The sequence below is a fragment of the Leopardus geoffroyi genome, chromosome D1, assembly GCF_018350155.1.
Source record: "Leopardus geoffroyi isolate Oge1 chromosome D1, O.geoffroyi_Oge1_pat1.0, whole genome shotgun sequence".
NCBI classification, from domain to species: Eukaryota; Metazoa; Chordata; class Mammalia; order Carnivora; family Felidae; genus Leopardus; species Leopardus geoffroyi.
In genome coordinates, this window is record NC_059329.1 from 33,907,855 (window position 1) to 33,927,588 (window position 19,734).

General features: G+C 34.4%; 1 protein-coding gene across 2 annotated transcripts in view; it reads right to left on the reverse strand.

Annotated features, from left to right (window-relative positions):
• CNTN5 (contactin 5) overlaps window positions 1-19,734 on the reverse strand; it is a 1,378,474-nt gene that overhangs the window by 389,760 nt on the left and 968,980 nt on the right. For both annotated transcript variants that reach the window (XM_045483542.1, XM_045483543.1), the window contains one exon: window positions 620-823. In XM_045483542.1, coding sequence (XP_045339498.1) covers window positions 620-823 — 204 coding nt within the window. The remainder of the gene's footprint in view (window positions 1-619; window positions 824-19,734) is intronic.

The window sequence follows — 19,734 nt, forward strand, 5'->3', positions numbered from 1 at the left end:
AACTGTAATATAGTATTTGACTTCTTTAATGCAATGCTTAACTGTAAATGTCTATAACTACAAATGAGGCATTTAAATTTGAAGATACTTTAGATAGATGGCAATACCTATAATTAGAAAACCATAATTTTGCCTGAATTGCACTTAAAAGTTAAAGTTCCACCTGCTTCCATTATTGGGAAAGTAATAATAACAATTATAACTATTCAATGAAGTATTAAAAGCTGAACATTCAATTTGAAGGTAGCTACAATAAAAAAGTAATGAAAAATGAACCTATAAAATGTTTGCAATTCATACACATATATTATATAGAGACATTAAAGAGCAAAGAAAATAACTAGTCTTTATTACAGTTGATCTTTTCAGATGCTCCCCTTTTTTTTTTGTCATTAGGATAGCATTATGCTTAATATTTCTCATCCAAAGATCATCACTTTCCTATGCCAAAATTTTTATCCTAAGGTATGCATAATCACAGACTAAAACTGTAGAGTTTCTAAATTTGGTAATTAAAAGATTTTTGCATTAGGCTTAAATGTTTAGAAAAACAATAATACATCTTTATTTTTCACATTTGAGGTGGCTGAACCATTTTAATCCAGGCTATGCAACTTACCATCATTACGTAGAGTGAGTGGTGTTGGAGGACTAAGTACTCGAGCATTTGTCACTGTGTTTTTCACCAGACAAATATAGCTGCCAACATCTGATGTTTGGACTTTAGATATATAGAGGTTGCCTGTCTCCTGGGAAATGAACCGCCGGCTGTCTTCCGCCACAAAGGAAGGGAACTCATTAAATACCCAGCTATAGATGATCTCTGAAAATACACAAAATTCAATTGTTGAAAGACACAGATTATTTTAATAGCAGTTAAAACTCAAACAATAAATCCTTTACTGAGTGTTAGGTATATTGCAAAGCCATACATATTGGATCCACATATCTATATAATTTAGCATTTTATGCTAAAAGACTGTTATTCTTAATGATTACAAGAAGATCAAAAATATTTCTTAAGGATGCTTAGCCTATATTCATTCATCGATTCATCCATCCATTCAATTCCAATGTGTACTGAATTCATATTAGATAATTGGCACTGTGATAGCACTGAAATTAAAAAGATGAGAAAGACAGTTCCCCATTCTAAAAGATCAAACTAATGGGAGATTTATGCAAACCTATCAATCAATATGGAATAAAGAAATACAGATATTTACTCTGTTTTAAAGAAGGCATGGGAACAGGATACTTAAGCAATCATATTGGTCAGTAAAAACTTCCGGAGATAAGAGACACTAAGCTACAATATTTACTCACTTACTTAACAAATGTTGGCTTATGGTCACAATAGAAACCAGGTATTGTTGTGTTTGCTTGTTTATTTGTTTGTTTGTGAGAGGGAGAGAGCATGAACAGGGGAAAGGGGCAGAGGGAGAGAGAGACACAGAGACAGAGAGAGACAGAGAGAGACAGAGAGAGAGAAAGAGAGAGAATCTTAAGCAGGTTTCATGCTCAGTGTGGAGCCTGACGTCGGGCTTGATCCCATGACCCTAGGATCATGACTGAGCTGAAATCAATAGTCAAATGCTCAACCAACTGAGCTATCCAAATGCCCCCAGATATTGTTCTAAGAAGGAAAGAAGTTTGTGTTCTCAGTCTGGAGTTTTCATTATAGTGGGAAGAAACCGAGAATACACAAACAAATAAACATCAAATGGTGATAAGTGCTGTGAAGAAAACTAAAGTATATTAAAAGAGAGAGTTATAAGGGTGAGAAGGACATGTGAAATTATATTTAAAGTCTTTCACTTACAATTGGATAGAGAAGACACAGTGTGAGGACAAAGCAGGAACCAGGAGGAGGGGAAGCAGGAGGAATAATGTCCACTAGCTTAAGAGGCTATTTTCAACATAGCTATGAAAGATATAAATGATTTGCACTAGAATGGTAGTGGCAGTGATGCTATTGTTTCTTGTAAAAAATTGGTAGTAGAGCTGACAGGAATTGCTGATGGATTCATTATGAAATGTGAGACAAAGAGGGACCAATGATGTAAGTTTTGGGCCTGAGTCACTGAGCAACTAGAAGAATGTATTTGCTTTTACTAAAATGGGCAGACTTTTACTAAATGGGCAGTTCTTTAGAGATGTGGGTGGAATAAAACGAGGAGTTTAGTTTTGGCAGATTGAATTTGACATAATATCTGGTATCAAATTAGAGAATTGATAAGGCAGTCATACATTTGAATAAAGAGACCAAGAGAGGAATTTGTGTTTGTGTTATAAATTTGGAGTATTAAAAGGTTAGTTTGACTTGGCCAGGTGAAGAGTGTATGGTGTGTTGAAGGTATTCCAGTCAGAGAAGACAAATGAGAAAATTCATTCACACAAGGAATTGGATAGTATGAATGGACCACCACAAACAGTTTTGTGTTATTAGACCCATAATTTTGAGGAAGGGAGTGGTAAGAGGAAAGTTTGGGGAGATTAGTGGTAAATCCAAATTACTAAACACAGATTAACGTGGTGTGTGTCTGTTATATTAAGAAACTTGTGCTCAATCTTACATGTAATGTGGTACCACTGGATGTTTTTCAAGAAAGGGTTGACATAGATACATATATTAGTAGGTTATTCTGGTGATTCTGCAAAAGTTAGATTTAATTAAAAGGAAGGTTGCAGCAGAGAACAATAGGACAATATTGCATACTGAAAGTGAAGGCTGAAGAAATCTGAATCAGAACCATCATCATAACAATGAGAAGAAAGATGTTGATCTAAGAAATATAGCAGAGGGAAGGCAAAGAGAGAGAAAAATAGTTCAGGAATACTCTCACGTTTCACTTGAGTGATTGGGAAGAGCATAGTACAAGAAATTCAATGGAAATACATTAAGTCAAACTAGTTTGAGGAGAAAGATAATTGGTTCATTTTCAGGACATTTTGAATTGGAAGTCTGTGAGGAGAATCTGGTCAAGGAGTTCTAGCAGTTGGCAAATAGGTGTTTGAAACACAGGAAAGGAAATCTGAGGTGAAGGTTAAATTTGGGAGTTGTCAGTATATTGGTATTATTGAATCCAAGAAGGGATGAGATTAATCAGGAAGAGTAGATATGGTGAGAAGATACTCTGGGAAGCACAAACATCTAAATAAATGTAAGAAGGGGTGCCTGGGTGGCTCAGTCAGTTGAGCATCTGACTTGATTTCGGCTCAGGTCATGATCTCATGGTTTGTGAGTTTGAGCCCCACATCGGGCTCTGCTCGGATAGTGAGGAGCCTGCTTGGGATTCTCCCCCCCCCCTCTGCCCTTCCCCTGCTCATATTCTCTCTCTTTCTCTCTCAAAATAAACAAACTTAAAAAAATGAATTAACTAAATAATGGTACAAAAGTGTTCAAAGGGTAAAAGGCAGAAACTGTTGGAAAGACTCAAATGGAAAAACATGCAGTGTTATAGGTGCCAATGGCTTAACCAATTCCACAAGATTAAATAATGTCAAATAAGGAAAAAAGCCCAATAAAGAAAAATTTTACTAAAGATTGGCTTTGGGGTATCACTGAATAGCAACTTCAATAGCATTCAAATCTCGATAAGCATTTGAACAATCTATGTTATGATTGAAAGAGCAGATTCCAAGGCCCCCTTTCTCCTACCTACCTACCATGAGTAGTTAAAAATAAATTCATCAGTCTGGCCTTATATACTTTCCAATGGGGAACCTGGCATTTATTCAGCCTTTCTGGATACTCAAGTAGAGACTTGAAGATTATCCATTCATATTGAGAGTCAGTGTAACTAATTTTGAAACTTTACATGTTGATGATTAATTTTTATTACTCTCCTAATTTATTACTATTATTTAATTTTTATCTTAATGGAACCAATACAATATTTACAGTAAAGTAAGTCATTAATTTTCATGAATATGTGTTTAAGAAAGGTGGTGTCATCATAGACTAACTTTTGAGAGAGATAAGAAACATTTTCATAGGCATCATCTTAGGCAGAGGTATTCTATACAATCAGTTAATAAACATTAAAAATGGTATTTCTTCTGTCGTCAAATTTTCCCCTTCCCCCATGTGTTTTCTTCACTTAGTTAAATTTATTAGGACTTTCAGAGGCAGTGTAGCCAAGGCCTGACTCAGCTATTTATAATTTGTTTAAATTAAGCAAATATTCAGCTAACACTTTCAGATTCAGTTTTGTCATCTAAAATGAGAATAATGTTGTCTGTTTCACAAATTTGCAAATAAGATAATTTAACCAAGCACTTACCAAGCAATAAGTATTTATAATATGTGAAAATTAACATTTCTGATATCCTCTCCCCCAATTATTAGGTTAGGAGCTTTTTTAAATGTATTTCACTTAAATATAAGGAAAAGATCAAAGAGGATCTAAAATAACACTGAAAGAATTAAATATTTTTAATTTATTTTAGTTTATTTTAATTTATTTTAGTTTAAATATTAGTCTGTTTTTCATAGAAAAACTTAAATTATGATTGAATGTTAATTCTAAGATTTAGCAAATATTTATTATTTCTAAGTCATATAATACAGTTGTAAAAGATGCTTGAAAATTCTGAAATGTTATATCACATTAACTTATAATTACAGTACACATATACAATATAAAAACTTTAAAATATTTTATCAAATGTTTTACAACACAAACTGTTTTTTTAGAGTTGCAGTTACCCATTTGACTGTCTTTAGTCCACTTGATATTTTTTTAAGAATTTATTGGGGCGCCTGGGTGGCGCAGTCGGTTGGGCGTCCGACTTCAGCCAGGTCACGATCTCGCGGTCCGTGAGTTGGAGCCCCGCGTCAGGCTCTGGGCTGATGGCTCAGAGCCTGGAGCCTGTTTCCGATTCTGTGTCTCCCTCTCTCTCTGCCCCTCCCCCGTTCATGCTCTGTCTCTCTCTGTCCCAAAAATAAATAAACGTTGAAAAAAAAAATTAAAAAAAAAAAAAAAGAATTTATTAATGGCATCCATGTGACTTTACTCAAAGAAAACCCAGAGTATAATTAAAGTACTTCATTCTATTCTTGCATTACTCAACTAGATTCTAAATTCAAGGACTTCTCACAATTAACAATATGAGTTCTTCTAATTGTTATAGTAAGAATTTCATTTGTTGTTCACATATCACTCACATACATTTTGATATTTTTTCAATCTATTTTAAATTATATTTTACTGGAGTTATCTCAACTTTTGGCTTGTATTACTTGAAATTTGGGGAAAGAGAGAGCAGTGAACAATTAAAGACTACCATTCATTGAAATACTATTTCTTATAGTGTTATTGAGTCAATATTTTGTAAAATATTTTCACAATAGGAAAAAAGTATATAAAACTGACATTTTCTCAAATTTTACAAGTAAATGAGTACTTGGGGATTAAAAATGTTTATTTAGTTCTTAAAATAAGTTTACAGTTTTGCATAACAAAGCATTTCACAATGCCAAGAAGGATAAAAAGTAGAAATGGTATACAATAGAAAAGGTGACAACCTGAATTTAGATTGAATTTCCTCACTGTGCCAAAAGTGGAAATATTGAACTAGGTTAAATCTTTTAAGATGACTACTTACTTCCTCCTATAAGGATTTTCATTTTCTATTAGCATTTTTAAAATATCCTTTTCAAATTTTTCTTTGTTATCATAAAAAAACAAGCATTAATTATATTTTTATTAACATATCAGGGCCTGAGGGTTGTAAAATTCAGTAAGATAGTAAAAGAGTTGGCTTTGGTGTCATAGTCTAGTTTCACACATCACTTTGTTTCATGTAAATTGTGTTTGGCCTTTAAAAAATTAATAAAGGTTGATTTGTTAAGTATTAAGATTTTAATATTGTTGATTTCAGAAGCATATTGAGACTAGTTGGTCAATTGTGTTTTCCCATTTGTAAAAAGGTTCTCTTTAATAGCATGTTTAACTAAGACAAGAATGTTTTAGAAGTTCTTCATATAATTCTTTAGTGAGTACTATTTTAACAAACAAGACTACCTTTTGAGATGTCCTCTGCACCCTAGGTTGTGAGAGTCTCCCTTAACGATGCTTCTTTATTAGATTCATCCAAGGGCCACATTTTGGATATACTTTCTTGAGATCATCTTTATGTTAATTTTCACTAGTTCATTTTTGATACTATGTGGTAGTATACATTTGGCCTACAAGCACATGTGCTGTGAAAGCTTGAAAGTTCGGGTTCTCATGGGAGACTTTTGTCTTTCTTCCTAAGTCAGTGAGAGGCATTCTAGTTCACTGAGGGCAAAGCCAATTACAGGCCTGGCTTGGTGGAGGCATTGCTATTCTAACATCCCCTCTCAGGCAGACCCAAATACTTGTATTTTGTCTCAACATAAGCATTTATCTTCGAGCTCCTAGACTCTAGGGTCTATTTCCATAACACAAATAATCTTATGAGGCTTGCCGGATCTCCTCAGGATTAACACTATTCCTAGATTTTAGTTAGGATTTCAGCCCTGTATTTTCGTTATTTGTTTCTGACACCTGGGGATTTCCATTTCTTGTTGTGATCTTAACTTTAGATTGAAATTTTCTTTATTATACTCGTCATTTTTAAAATTTTGGTAACAGGAAAGTTTCTAGGTGGGTTTTGTCTATTGTCCTAATTGAAGGTCCAGGTTTCATGGCTTTATGCCTTGCAGACTTTCAACACAATTGCCGTAACTGATTCAGTGTCACAAAACAGACTATCTTGTCTTTATGCCTCTGGAAAATAAGATGATTACTTAAATGATATATTTCCACGTCTACAGAGTATGAAAACATGAGTACGCGTGAGGAACAATGTTCATTTTTCAAAACTGCAGTGCCGTTAATGAAACAAGTTTGAGAAAGGGAATGAAATTACATACTAGACTCTGAAGTCCTTGAAAACAATTTCAATGAATAATCATATATGATTCATTTCAATATCCTTTAATATAACTACCATTTTTCTTCCTAACAATATATGTACACCTTAGAAGCTCTGGGTCAAAGTATTGGAGAGAACACAATGGATATAGTATCTGAGTTGTTCGCTGACCCAATTAAATAATGTCCCTCTTCTAGGAGCCAACTTTCTTTATCTTTGTCAGCCATAAAAAGGAAAACCTTAAAACCAGAAGCTTCTCTATTTTTATGATATGCTCAATTTTATGGTTTGAGGTAACTGTTTCAAAATGATGGATACTATTTACCAAAATCCCTGATCTTACCCTACCTATTGTAGCTATTCCTGTAATAAGTGATTTAATGTTATATCTGTCAAAGAACTATAATTATAATTTGTTCTTTATTACAAAAGTATAATTTTTAGTTTGCTTCTTAAACTGTTTGTTTGTACTTATAGTTTGATAATTTTTGCATTATTTTTTACTGAATGTTGCTTGGTAAAGTATCTGTCATATGCATTTTAATTGCCTTGTAATTATTTGTTTGAACAATTACATCATCCATTATGACACTTCTCCCTCCTTTTTCTTCTTCTGATGAATAAATTGATGTGAAGATACTTGAATAGCAGAACTTGTAAACTACTGGCATAAACAGTACAGCTTTAAAAATTGGAACTACAATTATTTTATTTATATAGAAAGCTTGCAGCATTTTGGGTTTTGGAATTAATAACATCATGAAGGAAATTATAGAGAACTGTCCTATCAATCATCCATTACTACTAAGCATAAAGAGATGCAACCTGAAATTAGTAGGAAATATCTTTTTATATTGCTGATTTATACCTTCATTGTGATAACAAGTGCCACATCAATTACTCTTGGCAGGGCAGAGACAAAATCTACTTTTTTCATCACTATATTCTCAGAATCTAACAGGATCCTGACATGTTTCTGCTCAAAAATATTTGATGTATAAATGGTCAGGATATTATATATATATATATATATATATATATATATATATATATATATATATCTTATAAAATACATATGTATATATATATGTATTTTATAAGTCTCTACATTTAATTTTATTCTTATTTTATTTATTTATTTTTTAAATATAATTTACTGACAAATTGGTTTCCATACAAACCCAGTGCTCATCCCAACAAGTGCCCTCCTCAATGCCCATCACCGATTTTCCCTCCCCCCTCAACCCTCTGCTTGTTCTTAGTATCCAAGAGTCTCTTACAGTTTGCCTCCCTCTCTCTCTGTAACTTTTTTTTTCTTTCCCTCCCCCATGGTCTTCTGTTAAGATTCTCAAGATCCACCTATGAGTGAAAGCATATGGTTTTCTTTCTCTGACTGACTTATTTCACTTAGCATAATACCTTCCAGTTCCATCCACGTTGCTGCAAATGGCATGATTTCATTCTTGCTCATTGCCAACTAGTATTCCATTGTATATATAAACCACATCTTCTTTATCCATTAGTCAGCTGATGGACATTTAGGCTCTTTCCATAATTTGGCTATTGTTGAAAGTGCTGCTGTAAACATTGGGTTATATGTGTCCTATGCATCAGCACTCCTGTATCCTTTGGGCAAATTCCTAGCAGTGCTATTGCTAGGTCATCGGGTAGTTCTATTTTTAATTTTTTGTGGAACCTCCACACTATTTTCCAGAACAGCTGCAGCAGTTTGCATTCCCACCAACAGTACAAGAGGGTTCCTGTTTCACCACATCCACACTAGCATCTGTAGTCTCCTGATTTCTTCATTTTAGCCACTCTGGTCTGAGGTAGTATCTCAGTGTAGCTTTGATATCTGTTTCCTTGATGATGAGTGACGTTGAGCATCGTTTCATGTGTCTGTTGGCCATCTGGATGTTTTATTTGGAAAAGTGTCTATTTATGTCTTCTGCCCATTTCTTCACAGGATTATTTGTTTTTCGGGTGTGGAGTTTGGTGAATTCTTTATAGGTTTTGGATGCTAGCCATTTATCTGATATGTCAGTTGCGAATATATTTTCCCATTCTGTCGGTTGCCTTTTAGTTGTGTTGATTGTATCCTTTTCAGTGCAGAAGCTTTTTATCTTGATGAAGTCCCAATAGTTCATTTTTGCTTTCAAACGCCTTGCCTTTAGAGTGTGTCAAGTAAGAAATTGCTGCGGCTGAGTTCAAAGAGGTTTTTCCCTGCTTTCTCCTCTAGGGTTTTGATGGTTTCCTGTCTTACATTAGGGTCCTTTATCCATTTTGAGGTTTTTTTTGTGTATGGTATAAGAAAGTGGTCTAGTTTCATTCTTCTGCATGTTGTTGTTCAGTTCTCCCAGCACCATTTGTTAAAGAAACTGTCATTTTTCCATTGGCTACTCTTTCCTGCTTTGTCAAAGATTAGTTGGCCATACATTTGTGGGTCAATTCAGGGGTCTCTAGTCTCTTCCATTAGTCTATGTGTCTGTTTTTGTGATCATATCATACTGTCTTGATGATTACAGATTTGTAGTAGAGGCTAAAGTCTGGGATTGTGATGCCTCCCACTTTAGTTTTCTTCCTCAATATGACTTTGGCTATTTGGGGACTTTGTGGTTCCAAACAAATGTTAAGATTGTTTGTTGTATCTTTGAGAAGAATACTGGTGCAGTTTTGACTGGGATTGCATTGAATGTGTAGATAACTTTGGGTAGTATTGACATTTTAACAATATTTATTCTTCCAATCCATGAGCACAGAATGTTTTTCCATTTCTTTGTATCTTCTTCAATTTCCTTCATAAGCTGTCTCTAGTTTTCATCATACAGATCTTTACATCTTTGGTTAGGTTTATTCCTAGGTATTTTATGGTTCTTGGTGCAATTGTGAATGGGATCAGTTTCTTTATTTCTCTTTCTGTTGCTTCATTATTGGTGTATAAAAATGCAACAGATTTCTGTACATTGATTTTGTATCCTGCAATTTTGCTGAATTCATGTATCAGTTCTAGCAGACTTTTGGTAGAGTCTTTCAGGTTTTCCATATAGAGTATCATGTTGTCTGCGAAAAGTGAAAGTTTGGCTTCATCTCTGCCAATTTTGATTCTTTGATTTCATTTTATTGTCTGATTGCTGATGCAGGACTTCCAACACTATGTTAAACAACAGTGATGAGAGTGGACATCCCTGTCGTGCTCCTGATCTCAGGGAGAAAGTTCTCAGTTTTTCCCCATGAAGGATGATACTAGTCGTGGTCTTTTCATATATGGCTTTTATGATGTTTAAGTGTATTCCACCTATCCTGACTTTCTTGAGGGATTTTATTAAGAAAAGATGCTGAGGGGCACCTGGGTGGCTCAGTCGGTTGGGCATCCGACTTCGGCTCAGGTCATGATCTCACGGTCTGTGAGTTCGAGCCCCGCGTTGGGCTCTCTGCTGACAGCTCAGAGCCTGGAGCCTGTTTCCGATTCTGTGTCTCCCTCTCTCTCTGACCCTCCCCCATTCATGCTCTGGCTCTCTCTGTCTCAAAAATGAATAAATGTTAAAAAAATTAAAAAAAAAAGAAAAAGAAATGATGCTGTATTTTGTCAAATTCTTTTTCTGCATCAATTGAGAGGATCATATAGTTCTTATCTTTTCTTTTATTAATGTGATGTATTACATTGGTTGATTTGCAAATACTGAACCAGCCCTGCAGCCCATGAATGAATCCCACTCGATCGTGGTGAATAATTCTTTTTATATGCTGTTGAATTCGATTTGCTAGTATCTTATTGAGCATTTTTGCATCCATATTCATCAGGGATATTGGCCTGTAGTTTTCTTTTTTGCTGGGTCTCTGTCTGGTTTGGGAATCAAAGTAATGCTGTCTTCATGGAATGAGTCCAGAAGTTTTCCTTCCCTTTCTATATATTGGAACAGTTTGAGAAGGATAAGTATTAACTCTGCTTTAAGTGTCTGGTAGAATTTCCAAGGGAAGCCATCTGGTCCAGGACTCTTATTTGTTGGGAGGTTTTTGATAACTAATACAATTTCTTTAGTAGTTAAGGTCAGTTCAAATTTTCTATTTCTTCCAGTTTGAGTTTTGGTAGTGTGTGGGTATTTAGGAATTTGTCCATTTTCTCCAGGTGGTACAGTTTGTTGGCATATAATTTTTCATAGTATTCCCTGATAATTGCTTGTATTTCTGAGGGATTGGTTGTAATGAATCCATTTTCATTTGTGATTTTATCTAATTTTGTCCCCTCTCATTTCTATTTATGAAACCTGGCAAGAGGTTTATCAATTTTGTTTGTTTTTCAAAAAAACAACTCTTGTGTCCATTGATCTGTTCTACTGTTTTTTTTTTTTTTTTTTTGGATTATATATTGTTTATTTCTGCTCTGATCCTCATTATTTCTCTTCTTCTGCTTGTTTTGGGGTGTGTTCATTTTTCTGCTTCTAGTTCCTTTAGTTGTATATGGGATTTTTCTTGATTCGTCAGATAGGCTTGGATTGCAATGTATTTTCCTTGTAGGACTGCCTTTGCTGCATCCCAAAAGGTTTGGATTATTGTGTTTTCATTTTCATTTGTCTCCATATATCTTTTAATTTCTTCTCTAATTGCCTGGTTGACCCATTCATTCTTTAGTGGGGTGTTCTTTAACCTCCATGCTTTTGGAGGTTTTCCAGACTTTTTCCTGTGGTTGATTTCAAGTTTCATAGCATTGTGATCTGAAAGTGTGCATGGTATGATCTCAATTCATTAATATTTACTGAGGGCTGTTTTCTGACTCAGTATATGACCTATCTTGGAGAATGTTTCATGTTCATTCGAGTCGGGAGTATATTCTGCTGCTTTAGAATGAAGAGTTCTAAATATATCTGTCAAGTCCATCTGGTCCAATGTATCATTCAGGACCATTGTTTCATTACTGATTCTCAGTCTAGATGATCTATAGTATTAAAGTCCCTTGCAATTATACATTCTTACCAAGAAGATTGTTTGTGTGGGACTCATTCTTTTATACATTTGGATGCTCTCAAATTTGGTGGATAGATACTTATAATTGTTAGCTCTTCCTGATGGATAGACCCTTTAATTATTATATAATTCCCTTCTTCATTTAATTATTATATAATTAATTCTTTATTTATAATAATTCTTCTTTAATTATTATATAATTCCCTTCTCTTGTTATAGCCTTTAATTTGAAGTCCTGGTAGTCTGATATAGGTATGGCTCCTCCAGCTTTCTTTTGACTTCCAGTAGCATGATAGACAGTTCTCCATCCCCTCATTCTTTGATCTGAAGATTTCCTCAGGTCTAAAATGAGTCTCTTGTAGACAGCAAATAGGTGGGTCTTGTTTTTTATCCATTATGATACCCTGTGTCTTTTGATTGGAGCTTTTAGTCCATTTACATTCAGTCTTATTATTGAAAGATATGGGTTTAGAGTCATTGCGTTATCTGTAGGTTTCATGGTATAGTGATGTCTCTCATAATTTGTGGTCCTTGCAACATTTCACTCACAGAATCCCCCTTAGGATCTCTTGTAGGGCTGGTTTAGTGGTGATGAATTCCTTCAGTTTTTGTTTGTTTGGGAAAACCTTTATCTCTCCTTCTATTCTGAATGACAGGCTTGCTGGATAAAGGATTCTTGGCTGCATATTTTTCCTGTTCATCACATTGAAGATTTCTTGCCATTTCTTTCTGGCCTGCCCAGTTTCAGTAGCCTGGTCTGTTACTACCCTTATGTGTCTACCTTTGTGTGTTAAGGCCCTTTTATCCCTTGCTGCTTTCAGAATTCTCTCTTTATCCTTGTATTCTGCCAGTTTTACTATGATATATCGTGCAGAAGATTGATTCAACTTATGTCTGAAGGGAGTTCTCTGTGCCTTTGGATTTCAATGCCTGTTTCCTTCCCAAGATTGGGGAAGTTCTCATCTATGATTTGTTCAAGTCTACCTTCAGCCTCTCTCTCTCTCTCTCTCTCTCTCTTCTTCTGGAATTCCTATTTAATGGATATTGTTCCATTTAATTGAATCACTCAGTTCTCTAATTCTCCCCTTGTAATCCTGGATTTTTTTATCTGTCTTTTTCTCAGCTTATTCTTTTTCCATAATTTTTTCTTCTAATTCACGTATTCTCCCCTCTGCCTCTTCATTCCATACTGTGGTTTGCCTCCATTTTATTTTGCACCTCATTTATAGCGTTCTGTAATTCATCATGACTATTTTTTAGTCCCTTGATCTCTGTAGCAATAGATTCTCTGCTGTCTTCTACGCTTTTTTCAAGCTTTTTTCAAGACCTGCAATTAATTTTATGATTATTATTCTAAATTTTTGTTCAGTTATATTTCTTAAATCTGTTTTGATTAACTCTTTAGCTGTCACTTCTTTCTGGAATTTTTTTTGATGAGAATTGTTCCATTTCATCATTTTGACTAGTTTTCTGTCCCTTATGAGTTTTAAAAGCTTGTCATGTGCTCTGAACCTGTGAACACTGCTATATTAAAAGGGGGTCATACACTGTCCAGGGCCTGGCCGTTCAAGAGGTGTTTTTTGGAGAGTGTTACTTTCTCTCTCTTGTTGTGACTTTGTTTATTTATTTCCCTACTTGTAGTGATGTTTTGGACCCTCCACCAATTGTGCTTTGATTCCTTGAGGTAGCCCTATGGTCTCTTAAGTTGTCCCATTTTCTTCCTGGTAGATTCAGTCTCTATTTCTCCTAGACTCTTGGGGTTCAAAGTCCTTTAGCTTCAGCCTTTCTTTGTTTGGGAGATGTGGGAAGTATGGATCCCCCTAATTCTCTGTCATCATGGCCCAACTAAAGCATGGGACTGCTGATCTCAGGGTCATGATTTCAAGCCCCATGTTGTGTGTAGAGATTACAGGCTGCCCTGCCAGCTCCAGGTGGTCTCGCCACCTAACCCTTTACACTTCAAGTCGCTACATTTTAAATGTGGGTTTTTTTTTTTCACATTTTAAATTTCACTTGAAACTTTCTAAGATCTACATAGACTCATTTAGCCTTCAGAATATAAAAGTCAAAGATGGTGTTTGAAGCAGGGCTAAATGCAGCCACTGAGAAATAATGTAGGCAGTTTTAACAATCTGGAATGTATTGTCAGTGAACAAAAGAGAAAGGGTCATGTTTACAAAGTTACTATGAAGTGTTTTCATGATTTCTTCTACTGGACAAATTGGAAAAAGGTTGAAGGTGCATTAAATTTTGAAGTGGCCCCAACTTCTCTCAGGTTAAAGTGTCCACAATGGTCAGTCATTTCGTGAACATGTTCACTGACACTTTGTTGAAGAAGCTGACTTGGCAGCTCAAGTCATTAAATAGATCATATGTAAAAATTATTTTGGCTGCTAGATATAGGGTGAGGACTGAGATCAGATAACTGGAAGTGTCAACAGTAATGATACATTATTATATTATTATATGCAAAACATTACTCAGGGTATTATGGGGATATAAAGTGGGACTGGGAAAGGAACTAACTTGAGACTTTACTATGAGTCACACACTTTTCACATTTTTTCAATCCCACAACCCGACCCCCACCCCCAGATTAGAAGGTAGCATCATAAGTGAATAAGACCCACGGACTTTGGAATCACAAAGATCAGAGTTTCAGACATGCCAGTGTGATCTACTGACTCTGCACCTTTGGACAAGCTATTTAACTTTACTAAAGTATTAGTATTCTCATCTGTAAAATGGAAGAAATTGTAGGTTAAATGAGATATTACATGTAAGGTTATTTCTACAAAACTAAATATAGTCAGTTATTATTATCATTATAATCATCTTCATAATCAAAGGTCTGGAGCTCAAACAGCTTAAGGAACCAGTAGAAAATTACAGCTTACTAAGTGTCAGAAGAAAAATTCAAATTTGTCTGACTCACTCTAAGCCTATATATTATCATTATATCATATTGCTTAAAAATTTATTACATTTTAATCTTTCTGAACTTCAGTTTTAGCATCCATAAAATGGGATAGTAATGTTTATATTATATATTGTGCTGTGGATTATGTAAACCACTTAAATGAGAGTGTTCAACATGCAGGAACTATTCAGTAAGAAAAGCTGTTAGGTCAAGATAAATGACCTTGTGTAATGTGATACAAGGCAGATTCACCTTGAACTTTGTACAGTTGAATTTAATTTCTACAAGTATCAAGAGTTGCATCTATAAAACATAGCCAGAGGCAAAGATCCTGAGAATAACAGAATAAAGGTATCAAACTGACACTTGGTTAGTGCGTAGGGGATCGGATATTTTTAAGGATGTTCTCAAGAATAGAAGAGAGAATATTTGTCATGTTTAAAAAATGGAATTACTTCAGTATAAAGGTAGGCTGTATTTTTACTTTAAATTCAGTTATCTTGGTTGAACAAACAAAAGTACTAATTTCCCTTTTTACAAGTTGTGAGACATATATTTTATTAGTTTGTTATCTACAGTCAGAAACACCAGAATTCTGTTCAAAATTATAATATGTGACCAATAAAATTTTATATGCATATTTGCCTTTAGCAAAATAAAAGATAAAGTATATTTATAATAGAAAGAGTAGTAAACTGGCATTCTCTTGTGATCCACAACTCAAATGAATCTGAGTAAGTGAATTACAAGTCATAGAGTTCAAGTGATGACACCACCTGGGTGACAGTAGCTATTTCTACTTTCTCTGTGGAATGCTTCATGCAACAGAGTACTTTTTGTTTTTAAATCCCAAGACTCCTATGTCTAGATATAAAGGTCATTGATAATTCATTTCAAAAAATAGCCTATTTTATTGCTTTGCTAAGGGATTTTTAAATTATTTTTATTGAGTTGTAAACTCCATCAGGTCAGGGACCAGCATTTACTCACCAGTGTATTATAGTCAGTGGCACAAGTTCAATTTAGGTTTGGAGCTTTGCATTAAAAAGCATTCACTTTAGATTTCCCACAATTCATTGTTAAAGCCCAGAAATCCTAGCTCTGAACAACAGAATATATGTCCTTTAGAATGTTGCTCAGGAAGAAGACCTTGATGTGCTTATCAAAACTGTAAAGAGTTTACCTTAAAGAAAAGACATGCATGAAGAATTATCAGAAGACTGTGAGTCATTAGGCATAACCAAGGTAATTTAAGTTTGTCTTCATTAAATCAGAACATTAGACCACTTAATAATAGTAATAATTGGGGCGCCTGGGTGGCGCAGTCGGTTAAGCGTCCGACTTCAGCCAGGTCACGATCTCGCGGTCCGTGAGTTCGAGCCCCGCGTCGGGCTCTGGGCTGATGGCTCAGAGCCTGGAGCCTGTTTCCGATTCTGTGTCTCCCTCTCTCTCTGCCCCTCCCCCGTTCATGCTCTGTCTCTCTCTGTCCCAAAAATAAATAAACGTTGAAAAAAAAAATTTAAAAGTAATCTTATAAAAAAAAAAAATAATAATAATAATAGTAATAATAACAACCGCCACCACAATAATAGTGAAGGTCAGTTTTGTAGAAACTGAATCTGAGGAGATTCTTTGAATGTGATTTATTGATGGAGTGTTCCCAGGAGAATTAAGAAATCTAGGAAATAAGAAACAGTAGGGGGTGGGAGGGGAAGAAGAAGAAGAAGAAGAAGAAGAAGAAGAAGAAGAATGGGGGGAGTAGGAGGAGGAGGAGGGAGAAGGTAAGCAAAGATGTGGTTCCTACCAGAGATTAGTTTGGGACTAATCCTACTATCTCATTTGTGACTCTGGAAGACAAATTTCACTGCAGATTTGGTGAGTGTGGCAATGGAAAGCAAGGAGATTCAGCATTTTGTACCTTCCTCCCCTGCATCAGTTGGGTATTAGCTACTAGCTGGGGTAGGTCAGGTGCCATAAATGTGGGGAGAACAATTCCCTTAATAAGGGAAATTCTCTGGAGAAGAGGCAGCTGCCAGATGGTTACATTAACCAAGTAAAGGAGATCTGAGTGTGGCACCAATAGCATCTATTAATCTTGTATAGATAGCATTTAGCATGTACCAGACAGTGTGCTCTATCTATATTAATTTATTGAATCCTTACAAGGATAGGTAACACAATTTTATGTTGAGGGAACTAAGTCACAGGGATCAAAACTTGACCAAGAATTCTTTATATTTATATTTAAGATATTTATCTTATCTTTACTGAGCATAAATCTTTATTTGAAAAATAAAAGCCTCATAGGGATTTCAAATATTTATTAGGTTGAGTTACATATGATATGGGGTCTAATTTTGCCAACTAAAACTTCCATGTTTCAAATAATAACTAATCAGAACAAAGTTTAAATTCCACTTACCAGACAATAGCAGATTTCTGGATGTTCCTAATAACCATTGGGCGACAATCTAATTAAACTGTCACAGAGCCACACAAGTCTTAACTATGTGAAATGTAAGGATTTATCTTGCTGGCATAGAAATATTACTGTAAAATAGCAGCAGAGTATACCTAAAATGTAGATGCCCATAGGGATAAAAGCAATATTATTGCATGATTACAAATATTGATACTTATTCCTGATCTCCCCTGACATTAGAATTTACAGAATTTTCAAAATATTTAAGCCCTTCCAAAGTCCCATACATTATAATTTTTTAATTAGTCAGTATTTTCTAGAATTAACAGGAGCCCACAAGATGGCAGTCCTTAATGAGTAGATAGCATTAATCTTGGGTAATATTCCAAAGGGAAGGAAATAGAAGCCTTGGTCAAAAAATAAATTTTCTCAATTTTTGTGTTATTTAGTAAAATATTAGCTTTTATCCAGAAGGTGTTTGTCATTTGTATATAAGTACATAACTAAAATAATTAAGTTTTAACTTAGTTCTATATATTGAAAGCAAATGAAAATTCATAAGGTAAGTATTCAAAACACTTTATATCTTTTACTGATGGTGATTTTTTTTACATTTATTTTTGAGAGACAGAGAGAGACAGAACGCGAGCTGGAGAAGGGCAGAGAGAGAAGGAGACAGAATCCGAAGCAGGTTCCAAGCTCTGAGCAAGCTGTCAGCACAGAGCATGACAAGGGGCTCAAACTCAAAAAAAGTGAGATCATGACCTGAGCTGAAGTCGGAGGCTCAACTGAGTGAGCCATCCAGGTGCCCCGTGATGATGATTTTTTAAAAGATATCTGTGCTTATTTTAATTTTATGCGATACAAATTTTATGGTGCAAATTTGAATATTTATTGCAGGATAAATATTAACAGAAACAAATATGAGTTTTATGAGTTATCCCCTTCTAGTGGGTGAATCACAGAGGACAAAAGCCTCCAGAGTTGTGATTTGCCTAAATTTTGCATGTTAAATGTAGAACTTTAGTTGCTTTTGGTTTACATTTATCATATGGTTACAATAGACATCTTCAGGTCAGATAAACTATTATAACATTATTCTCTCCCTCTCAACTTCTTCTTACATTCAATGTAATTTTACATAAATGTTCTTTGTGCTTATATGGCTTAACTAATGCTCATTACTCCTTCATTCAAATCTTTAATGAAGATAATTTATTTGTCACATTCTCATGCACCATATAGAAATAGTGGATATTGTCTACTTATCAAAAGGCACTGAAATGGTTTATTTTCTGCTCTGGGGGTTTGTCTCTATGGCTCACCTGTTTCAGAAAAAAATCCTAATCATAAAATACATCTCTGCTGACATATACTCACCGTAATAAATCTTCAAACTTCTATTTGTACAAATTCACATACCATGAAACTTTTGGCTCGACATTTTTTAGTTGATTTATTTGAAAAGACAGAAATGTTGGTATAATTTATATTAATAATATAAATGGACCAAGAATTATTTGAAATTTATACTCTTTCTAATTCTACAAGGGATTTTTCTTTAAAAATCAAATGGTTTTGATTTTCATAATTATGTTTATATTTATTTATACTTATAATTATCTTAGCCTTCATGTAGTTAATCTCTTTAAATTATCAAAAATCTAATTGTGAACTAGATGTTATTATAGAGTCCAGTATTGAATAATAGGGGGTTTTGAACAATTAATACATTTTAAAAAGAGAAAATGCCCTTTAAACACTAATGTCATTAAAATAATGAATTGAGATCATTATCTTGAGCCTAATATTCATGTTAGATACAAATGTTAGATATTCAGAGATATATGGCAGATATATATTGTAAACATAAAAGATCTGAATGGGAAAATATGTTGGTTATCCTGATTTAATTACTTTTCCATATTTATCTTTTTTTGTTTTTCTTATTTTCCCAGAGGTCATCCAATTTTCTACATTGGCTTTGGTTTGGTCAGTGCCCTATTGTCTTTATCTTTAACAATTCTAATTCCTGAATAGAGAAGGGATCTACTTCTTAAAAGTAACCCAACTGGTTCAGACTTCTTTGTTTAATATTGGTTACTTAGATATTTTCAAGAAATGTGGGCTCTATGGTATATTTTTCCTTCTAAAACCTTTGTTTCTAGTTTATTGGTTAATAATTCTGGTGATTGACTCAGTGATATTTTCCAAAATCATAAGATTAGTAGGAATTATAATAGCTGAAATAAATCTAAAAAAAGTTTAAAAATAGACAGCAATCTAAGATATTTTAAAAATATAGTTTTAGAAATAGGAAAACTATATGTCTTTAGGGATTGCTGAAAATTCCAATATGAGCCAGTTGTTTGGTGGAAACCACTGAGTTAGGAGGCTACTGCTAAGGGTAAAGATAAAAGATTTTGATTTATAGGGATCACCTGAAGAAATGTGGCTGAACACAAATTGTTTAAATGGAACTCAAGAAATATCGTAAATAAAATACTAGCAAACTGAATCTAAC